The sequence below is a fragment of the Paramisgurnus dabryanus genome, chromosome 2 (genome assembly GCF_030506205.2).
Source record: "Paramisgurnus dabryanus chromosome 2, PD_genome_1.1, whole genome shotgun sequence".
Lineage (NCBI taxonomy): Eukaryota > Metazoa > Chordata > Actinopteri > Cypriniformes > Cobitidae > Paramisgurnus > Paramisgurnus dabryanus.
Genome location: NC_133338.1, coordinates 52687758 through 52699221, shown reverse-complemented (window position 1 = coordinate 52699221; position 11464 = coordinate 52687758). Strand labels below are relative to the sequence as shown.

General features: G+C 32.4%; 2 protein-coding genes across 2 annotated transcripts in view; both read right to left on the bottom strand.

Moving 5' to 3' along the window:
* The window catches only part of LOC135743822 (uncharacterized), a 94350-nt gene that overhangs the window by 65845 nt on the left and 17041 nt on the right, over positions 1–11464 (bottom strand). The gene's annotated exons all lie outside the window — the stretch shown is intronic.
* LOC141281383 (uncharacterized) lies at positions 162–8054 on the bottom strand. Its single transcript, XM_073813121.1, has 2 exons — positions 6627–8054; positions 162–813 (listed from the first exon to the last, which is right to left on the bottom strand). The coding sequence occupies exon 1, from the start codon at positions 7859–7861 to the stop codon at positions 6734–6736; it is 1128 nt and encodes a 375-aa protein (XP_073669222.1). The 5' UTR covers positions 7862–8054; the 3' UTR covers positions 162–813; positions 6627–6733.

Sequence of the window (11464 nt, the reverse complement as noted above, 5' to 3'; positions counted from 1 at the left end):
GCGTTCTGTTTTGTTGTTGTTGTTGTTATTATCATTTGTCATTGTGTGTTAACTTGTTTTGAGCTTCAAAGAATAAATAAATAAATAAAATAATAATATAATAAAAGCCCCTTGTAAAAAAAGTCACAGTCAACTTGCTTGACAATTCTGCATATGTACAGGACATACAGAGTATTCAAATACATTCCCTCAAGTCTGCATTATACGACATTACACAAAACTATAAGAAAAAATAATTAAGTAATATACAGTGTTTAAAAAGGAGAAAAATACATTGCGGCACATAAAAGTACAGTTTATTTACAGTATGTTTACATTGTAGTGCAAACAATATGCAGATGGGATAGCAGCATTTGTATAAAAACTGGAGGGTTGCAGTTCAGTTCATCTGAGGTCAGAGTTCAGCTTCACCCTCTTTACAGCAGTATTGATGATAATCAGAGGAGGGGGATAGGTGTGTGCTTTTTGAACGTCAACAACAATATATGAAAACTTCAGATGAAAAGCTGCTTATTGCCACATACAGTAAAAATAAGATAACTATTGTAAACTAATACTTTCGATGCTCATACTTTAGTGCCATCAAATCAGCAAATCCCTCAGGTCATTCAGAAATATTGTCAACTAATTTACAAAACGCTACATAACAAGAAATCATACCAGACGCACTTAAAAGATTCTGCATCTGAACTCTTCATAATATTATATTAACACATGTCAAGTAAGACAATATAACCCTGCACAATCCTGGTCAATGATGAGGTGCAACACTGTGTGAGTCCCGGTGGAAAAGGGGTAACCATGGGTTTGGACCTAAAGATTGAATTTCCACTCTTTGTGGACAGCACTTTTCTCTGGGAGATATACAGTCACTTGTGTTTTATTAGCTTCCTAAGCTCAATAAAACTCTTTCAGCAATGTGAGCACTTTCAGGATTTTTCTTCATGGATCTTTTGGTGTCGCTTTAGGTCTGGGGCTCTCAGAAAGGCTTTATTACACACAGAGCACACATGTTTTCTCACACCTGTATGTATTTTCTGGTGCTCTTTAAATTTTTTGAGTGATCGAAAACTCTTCCCACAAACAGAACACAAATACGGCCTCTCATTTGAATGAATCTGAAGGTGCTCTCTAAGCATAGACGCAAAAACAAACTTCTTATCGCACTGATCGCAGCTAAACAACCTGTCGTTCAAGTGAAAGCGCAGATGAACTCTGAGATCTTTTGGCTGGGGGAAACTCTTATCACACAAATGGCATGAAAAAGGTCTCTCACCTGTATGAAGTCGCATGTGACACTTAAGAAATTTTTTTTGTATAAAACTCTTATCACACAGATGGCACGAGAAAGGCTTTTCACCTGTATGAATTCGTATGTGATACCTAAGCTGTACTCGTTGAGCAAAAGTCTTGTCACACTGAGGGCATGTGAAAGGTTTCTCTCCAGTGTGAATTCGTATGTGATCCTGTAGACGTGTTTTAAATGAGAAACTCTTTCCACAATGAGAGCAGGGGTACGGGCCATCACTAGTGGTGTGCCGTCTCACATGAGCATTTAAGTTTCTCTTACATGAAAAATTATTTCCACACTGAGGGCATGAGAAAGGCTTTGTCTGATTGTGAGTTGCTATATGGTTATAAAGATATTCTTTACATGTGAAAGTCTTTCCACATTGAGGGCAGACGTACGGACTTTCAGTACTGTGAGTCTTTATGTGAATATTAAGTCTTGCTTTAGTAATGAAACGTTTATCACACTGAGGACAGGCAAAAGGCCTCTCACCTGTGTGAATCATCATGTGATCCCTAAGTTCACATTTATGGATGAAAGTCTTCTCACAGTGGGAGCATGCGTGAGGCCTCTCACCAGTGTGAATCATTAGGTGATACTTTAGGTACCCTTTTTGTGAGAAAGTCTTACCACAAAGATGGCATTCAAAAACATTTTTTGCTTTAACTCTTTTTTGAGGGGAATTGTTATTAGTTTCTGAGAGGCTGTCAGACAAAAAAATTTGGTCCTGATGTTCATCCTTTACTTCATTGTGTTCTTGACCTTCCTCTTTCACTCCCACCAGGTCTGAAATAAAAATAGTAACATTTATAATTTTTGTCAAATAAGAAAGCAAATTCTAATTTAATATCAGAATGCAAAAAATGAAAATTCTGTCATATTCAATACCATCACATTTATTTACATCTGTGACCCTGGACTTACATCTGTGAAGTAGCACAGATATATTTATAGCAATAGTCAACAATACATTGTATGGGTCAAAATTATAGATCATTAGGATATTAAGTAAACATCATGTTCCATTAAAATATTTTTTAAATGTTCTTCCGTAGATATATATAACTTCATTTGGACAACTTTAAAGGCGATTTTCTCAATATTTAAATGGTGTTTTTTTTGCAACATTTCAGATTTTCGGATATCAGTTGCATCTTAGCCAAATATTGTCCTCCCCTTCAGGTGATGTCTAAATATAAATTACAAACAGATGACTAGTTTTGTGGTCAACGGTCAATATTATGCAGATGTATTTATCCAAAGCAACTTACAATTTATTACTTCTTATCAGTATGTGTTCCCTGGATTTGAACCCCTGACCCATGAGCTATACAATATGATATATGGAGTAAACAGCTGCCTGATTATTTTACAATTATTTAATGGGTCATGAAACACTAAACAACATTTTCTGAGATGTTAACAAGAGGCGGTAAATTTTTAGAGCGGGAAAAGCTACACAGTAATAAATTCGGTAACATTTTACAATAAGGTTCATTAGTTAAATTTAGTTAATGTATTAACTAACATTAACAGACCATGAGCAATACATTTGTTACAGTATTTATTAATCTTTGTTAATGTTAGTTAATAGAAATAAAGCTTGTAATTGTTTGTTCATGTTAGTTCACAGTACATTAACTAACGTTAACAAGATAACGTTAATAATTTAATAAAGAATTGTTAAAATTAACATTAACAAAGATTAATAAATGCTGTATAAGTGCAGTTCATTGTAAGTTCAGTATGTTAACTAATGAACCTTATTTTAAAGTGTTGCCGTAAATTCTTTGTTGCACATTTTTAATCAACTTGAATTTACAATTTTTTTACTTTCTTGAGAAGTTGCTATAAATAAAGTTGAATTAGCTCTTTGAATTAATTGAATTAATTTATAATTTATAACAATGCCTCTCTAGTCAGTTTAAATAAAAAAAGAAAGTTTAAATAAATTGTAAAAATGTAATTGCAACAACGAACTTTTACAGTGCACTATAAAAAATCATGTCAAATAAAAAAAAAGAAATTTTAAGTAATCTTATAACAAGTCAAAACTTAAAATAGTAGGTTGAAATGACTTGCAAAACCAAGTTGTTTATAATCCATGCTAAATTTTTTGCAGTGTAAATGTGATGTTTTTCTTAATAAAAACATGTATAACTAAATAAACAAGATACCCATATGCTGACTCTATCCGCATGGTTTAAACACTGTTTTCTGTATATAAGAGAACATTTTAAAACAGATATAAAAATCCGCAACACACATTTACAGAATATAAATAAAAATGCCCATTATAATATTGAAATATTACTTCAAAAGCAAATATTATGCTTTTTTTACAAAGTGCATTTGTTAGTGAATATGTGTTAGTAGTGAATATATAGATTTTAGGGTACAGTCTTGTTTTAAGCATTATTTTTTTTGGGGGGGGGGGGCTGTAATGCAGTATAACAAAAATATATGTCATGGCATAAGTAAAATGTTGTAACTTTAAACCAGTACTTTAAACCCAAGTGCTCAAATTACCATGGAAAACTTTTGGTTTTTAATGTCACACAATGCTGCGTACAGTCAACCAATAAAATGCAGTGTGAACTGAAACAATCAGCATGTTCAGTGCCCAAGTACCACTCGCTAAACTTACTGAAGGGGGCAAATTCTGAACACAGGAACTTTATTGAGTGTCTAGTTCCGGCAGTGGAAACACTCTGAGAGTACCACATTAAACTCGCGAGTTCCTGGAGAAAGGACCTTTGGTGAAAACACAGCTTAAGTTGTATTTTTCTTAACGATAATGAGGTAAACTGAAGCTGCAAAAAGGGGTTTCATGACCCTTTAAGTCAAATCTAACTATCATATTATACAGCTCTAATGATTTTATAACCAGAGCCTGACACTTTTATAAACTTTATCAGTTATTAATGATAAATGAAGATTAGACACAAACCTCTTTGTTGTTGAGTATGTTGAGGTGTTATTGTGAATGATTCAGGATCAGTCTCCTCTTTAACACACTCCATCATTACAACAGTGGATCAGAATAGTAGAGTAGTTGAATGTGTTGTGACAGCAGCTGCTTGTTTGACTTCTTCACAGTATTTATAGATGAACTATGATCAAATAAACATAAAGTGTTAACAATGACCGAATCTTCAATGTAATACCATGACACTGGTTACTGTGTGGTCTACAACTCAAACTCTCAGTGGAGGGGATTTAGTTACTTAATATTCATATTACTGGTTGATTATTATGGGATTCTCAGTGGTTGGTGAATGATTTACTGATAGAAAATACTGCGGTAACACCTTACAATAAGGCTGTATTTCTTAACAAATAGTAATTGCATTAGCTAACATGAACAATACTTCTATAGCATTTATTAATCTTAGTTCATGTTAATTTTGGCATTTACCAATTCAATTATAAAATCAAAAGACGTAACTGCTAACATAAATAAGGAACCAACAACTAACATGAATAACTATATTGACATTAACTAACATTAGATATTTTGTCCCTAGATGTACACTAGTATTATTTTTAAGGTATGTTTGTAAATTCTACTTAAATGTCCTAATATAAGGCTTAGTCCTGGCTTAACATAAACCCTGTCTGGGAACCCACCCCATAAGATACGTGACTAAACTAGGTTAAATTAATTTTAAAATAAAAGAATAAATAAGATGTTGAATTCACATATATCTGCAGTGAATTGTAAGATTTTCAAGGAATTAAGATTTCAATTTAGATCTGCAACATACTATAAAAGTATGGATGTGAATTTATAAAGATGTATGTTAACTTGCATTCCTCAAAAAAAAAAAAACACTCTCTCTCAAACAAAAACCCTCATTAGCAGAACATACAAACCTGAATGGTTTGAAAAAGAAATAATTTTTTTCTTCATGTTTTTATGTTTGTTTCAGAGACTAAACTCAACTCATTGCAGTTGTTCAAAAGAAAGACTCTCTCAGTACTTCACAATAAAGTCTTACAATATTGTAATATTATCGAAAGTTGCTTCGGTAACATTTAAGTTGTTGGAGTAAATTAGTTAAAAATTTAATAATATTTTATATCGTTTTATTTACCTCACACAACAACATCAACCTTCCCTCAACCGAAATATGAGCAACAGCGCACTCCTTATGACGTCACCACACGACAGGCTCCGGGAACCAAAATAAAAGTCCCTGTTTTGGAAGGATGTGGTAAAGTACTACGTTTTGTAGATTATGATAAATCTAGAGAGATAATTTTTTATTATTAATCTAATATTGCTACTTGACAAGTTCCACATTTATAAATGTAAAATTTTGAAAGCTAAAACTCTCTAGTTTTTTATGAAAGAGTTTGAAAAATAGCTCACTTCAATCATAATGCATAATAAGCCTTAAAAACTATGTCTTTCTGTAATCCATTTCCATTTTTTTGATGTCCTATTCTTTTGGTGATCAACACATTTAATTTTTAAATATTTAATTTATATGATATATCTTCACCCCTCGTCGTTCTGTTTTGTATCTTTTTTGTTGTTGTTGTTATCATTTGTCATTATGTGTTACCTGTACCTTGTTTTGAGCTTCAAAGAATAAATAAATAAATTAATTAATAATAATAATAATAATATAATAAAAGCCCCTTGTAAAAAAGTCACTGTAAACTTGCTTGACAATTCTGCATATGTACAGGACATACAGAGTATTAAAATTACATTCCCTCAAGTCTGCATTATACAAAATTACACAAAATTATAAGAAAAAAAAAAAAAAAGTAATATAAAGTGTTTAAAAAGGAGACAAATACATTGCGGCACATAAAAGTACAGTTTATTTACAGTAGGTTTACATTGTAGTGCAAACAATATGCAGATGGGATAGCAGCATTTGTATAAAAACTGGAGGATTGCAGTTCAGTTCATCTGAGGTCAGAGTTCAGCTTCACCCTCTTTACAGCAGTATTGATGATAATCAGAGGAGGGGGATAGGTGTGTGCTCTTTGAACGTCAACAACAGTATATGAAAAGTTCAGATGAAAAGCTGCTAATTGCCACATACAGTAAAAATAAGATAACTATTGTAAACTAATACTTTCGAAGCTCATACTTTAGTGCCATCAAATCAGCAAATCCCTCAGGCCATTCAGAAATATTGTCAACTAATTAACAAAACGCTACGTAACAAGAAATCATACCAGACGCACTTAGAAGATTCTGCATCTGAACTCTTTATAATATTATATTAACATATGCAAAGTAAGACAATATAACCCTGCACAATTCTGGTCACCGATCAGGTGCAACACTGTGTGAGTCCCGGTGGAAAAGGACCTAAAGAATAAAGTTCCACTATTTGTGGACAGCACTTTTCTCTGTGAGTCACTTGTGTTTTATTAGCCTCCTTAACTCAATAAAACTCTTCAGCAATGTGAGCACTTTCAGGATTTTTCTTCATGGATCTTTAGGTGTCGCTTTAGGTCTGAGGCTCTCAGAAAGGCTTTATCACACATAGAGCACACATGGCTTCTTACACCTGTATGTATTTTCTGGTGCATTTGAACTTTTCTGTGTGATTGAAAACTCTTCCCACAAACAGAACACAAATACGGCCTCTCACCTGAATGAATCTGAAGGTGCTCTCTAAGCATAGACGCAAAAACAAACTTCTTATCGCACTGATCGCAGCTAAACGGCCTGTCGTTCAAGTGATAGCGCACATGAACTCTGAGGTCTTTTGCACTTCGGAAACTCTTATCACACAGATGACATGAAAAAGGTCTCTCACCTGTATGAAGTCGCATGTGAGACTTAAGAATTTCATTTTGTATAAAACTCTTATCACACAGATGGCATGAGTAAGGTCTCTCACCTGTATGGAGTCGTATGTGATACTTAAGCTTGTCTTTTCGTCTAAAACTCTTATCGCACAGATGACATGAAAAAGGTCTCTCACCTGTATGAAGTCGCATGTGATACTTAAGAATTTCTTTCCGTATAAAACTCTTATCACACAGGTGGCACGAGAATGGCTTTTCACCTGTATGAATTCGTATGTGATACCTAAGCTGTATTTGTTGTGCAAAACTCTTATCACATTGAGGGCAGGTGAAAGGTTTCTCTCCAGTGTGAACTTTTATGTGAATCTGGAGATTTTTTTTACATGAGAAACTCTTTTCACAATGAGTGCAGGTGTACGACCCATCAAAAGTGTGGCTTCTCACATGAGCATTAAAGTATCTCTTCTGTGAAAAACTCTTTCCACACTGAGCGCATAAAAAAGTCTTATGTGATTTATGTGTCAGACTGTGAGTTATCATATGCTGTTCAAGATATCCTTTACATACGAAACTCTTTCCACACTGATGGCAGATGTACGGACTTTCAGTACTGTGAGTCTTTATGTGAACATTAAGTCTTGCTTTAGTAATGAAACATTTATTACACTGAGGGCAGGCAAAAGGCCTCTCACCTGTGTGAATCATCATGTGATCCCTAAGTTCACATTTATGGATGAAAGTCTTTTCACAGTGGGAGCATGCGTGAGGCCTCTCACCAGTGTGAATCATTAGGTGATACTTTAGGTACCCTTTTTGTGAGAAAGTCTTACCACAAAGATGGCATTCAAAAACATTTTTTGCTTTAACTCTTTTTTGAGGGGAATTGTTATTAGTTTCTGAGAGGCTGTCAGACAAAAAAAATTGGTCCTGATGTTCATCCTTTACTTCATTGTGTTCTTGACCTTCCTCTTTCACTCCCACCAGGTCTGAAATAAAAATAGTAACATTTATAATTTTGGTCAAATAAGAAAGCAAATTCTAATTTAATATCAGAATGCAAAAAATGAAAATTCTGTCATATTCAATACCATCGCATTTATTTACATCTGTGACCCTGGACTTACATCTGTGAAGTAGCACAGATATATTCATAGCAATAGTCAACAATACATTGTATGGGTCAAAATTATAGATCATTAGGATATTAAGTAAACATCATGTTCCATTAAAATATTTTGTAAATGTTCTTCCGTAGATATATATAACTTCATTTGGACAACTTTAAAGGCGATTTTCTCAATATTTAAATGTTTTTTTTTTTGCAACATTTCAGATTTTCCGATATCAGTTGCATCTTAGCCAAATATTGTCCTCCCCTTAAAAAAAATAAATTACAAACAGATGACTAGTTTTGTGGTCAACGGTCAATATTATGCAGATGTATTTATCCAAAGAAACTTACAATTTATTACTTCTTATCAGTATGTGTTCCCTGGATTTGAACCCCTGCCCTGACCCATGAGCTATACAATATGATATATGGAGTAAACAGCTGCCTGCTTATTTTACAATTATTTAATGGGTCATGAAACACTAAACAACATTTTCTGAGATGTTAACAAGAGGCGGTAAATTTTTAGAGCGGGAAAAGCTACACAGTAATAAATTCGGTAACATTTTACAATAAGGTTCATTAGTTAAATTTAGTTAATGTATTAACTAACATTAACAGACCATGAGCAATACATTTGTTACAGTATTTATTAATCTTTGTTAATGTTAGTTAATAGAAATAAAGCTTGTAATTGTTTGTTCATGTTAGTTCACAGTACAATAACTAACGTTAACAAGATAACGTTAATAATTTAATAAAGAATTGTTAAAATTAACATTAACAAAGATTAATAAATGCTGTATAAATGCAGTTCATTGTAAGTTCAGTATGTTAACTAATGAACCTTATTTTAAAGTGTTGCCGTAAATTCTTTGTTGCACATTTGTAATCAACTTGAATTTACAATTTTTTTTACTTTCTTGAGAAGTTGCTATAAATAAAGTTGAATTAGCTCTTTTAATTAATTGAATTAATTTATAATTTATAACAATGCCTCTCTAGTCAGTTTAAATAAAAAAAAAGAAAGTTTAAATAAATTGTAAAAATGTAATTGCAACAACGAATTTTTACAGTGCACTATAAAAAAATCATGTCAAATAAAAAAAAATTTTTTAAGTAATCTTATAACTTAATCTTAAGTCAAAACTTAAAATAGTAGGTTGAAATGACTTGCAAAACCAAGTTGTTTATAATCCATGCTAAATTTTTTGCAGTATAAATGTGATGTTTTTCTTAATAAAAACATGTATAACTAAATAAACAAGATACCCATATGCTGACTCTATCCGCATGGTTTAAACACTGTTTTCTGTATATAAGAGAACATTTTAAAACAAATATAAAAATCCGCAACACACATTTACAGAATATAAATAAAAATGCCCATTTAAATATTGAAATATTACTTCAAAAGCAAATATTATGCTTTTTTTACAAAGTGCATGTGTTAGTGAATATGTGTTAGTAGTAAATATATAGATTTTAGGGTACAGTCTTGTTTTAAGCATTATTTTTTTTTGGGGGGGGGGGCTGTAATGCAGTATAACAAAAATATATGTATTGGCATAAGTAAAATGTTGTAACTTTAAACCAGTACTTCAAACCCAAGTGCTCAAATTACCATGGAAAACTTTTGGTTTTTAATGTCACACAATGCTGCGTACAGTCAACCAATAAAATGCAGTGTGAACTGAAACAATCAGCATGTTCAGTGCCCAAGTACCACTCGCTAAACTTACTGAAGGCGGCAAATTCTGAACAGGAACTTTATTGAGTGTCTAGTTCCGGCAGTGGAAACACTCTGAGAGTACCACATTAAACTCGCGAGTTCCTGGAGAAAGGACCTTTGGTGAAAACACACCTTAAGTTGTATTTTTCTTAACGATAATGAGGTAAACTGAAGCTGCAAAAAGGGGTTTCATGACCCTTTAAGTCAAATCTAACTATCATATTATACAGCTCTAATGATTTTATAACCAGAGCCTGACACTTTTATAAACTTTATCAGTTATTAATGATAAATGAAGATTAGACACAAACCTCTTTGTTGTTGAGTATGTTGAGGTGTTATTGTGAATGATTCAGGATCAGTCTCCTCTTTAACACACTCCATCATTACAACAGTGGATCAGAATAGTAGAGTAGTTGAATGTGTTGTGACAGCAGCTGCTTGTTTGACTTCTTCACAGTATTTATAGATGAACTATGATCAAATAAACATAAAAGATAAACAATGACAGAATCTTCAATGTAATAACATGACACTGTTTACTGTGTGGTCTACAACTCAAACTCTCAGCACTTGTGTTGTTCATTATGGTTTTTAAACACTTTTCATTTCAAAGGTCTTGTGGCGGTTTTTAATATAGAAAAACATAAACACATTTCATATTAGGAGTTACTCCGAGAACAGGTTAGTAGAAAACTAATTGTACTAAAGCAGTCTGCAGTAACTTGCTAAATAATTTAATAAATTATATGCAATACAATAATGCTTTAAGTTTTTCAAATCAATTACATAATCAAAAATATATTTAAAAACTGAAAATTATATAACAAACATGTTTCCCATCTTTCTAGGAAAAGAAAGAAAAGACTCTATCAGTATACTGCAGCCCTAGAACACATCAAATTAGTGATCTGTGATATTATGCAGTATATCAGCTTAATTTGCATGTGTGGTAGCCACAAGACTCAAACATCAAACTTTATGAAACATGGAGGGGATTTAGTTATTTAATATTCATATTACTGGTTGACTATTATGGGATTCTCAGTGGTTGGTGAATGATTTACTGATAGAAAATACTGCGGTAACACCTTACAATAAGGCTGTATTTCTTAACAAATAGTAATTGCATTAGCTAACATGAACAATACTTCTATAGCATTTATTAATCTTAGTTCATGTTAATTTTGGCATTTACCAATTCAATTATAAAATCAAAAGACGTAACTGCTAACATAAATAAGGAACCAACAACTAACATGAATAACTATATTGACATTAACTAACATTAGATATTTTGTCCCTAGATGTACACTAGTATTATTTTAAAGGTATGTTTGTAAATACTACTTAAATGTCCTAATATAAGGCTTAGTCCTGGCTTAACATAAACCCTGTCTGGGAACCCACCCCATAAGATACGTGACTAAACTAGGTTAAATTGATTTTAAAATAAAAGAATAAATAAGATGTTGAATTCACATATATCTGCAGTGAATTGTAAGATTTTCAAGGAATTAAGATTTCAATTTAGATCTGCAACATACTA

Coding starts and splice junctions, on each gene's coding strand:
- LOC141281383 (XM_073813121.1), bottom strand. CDS start 7,861: ATGATTCACACTGGTGAGAGGCCTCACGCATGCTCCCACTGTGAAAAG.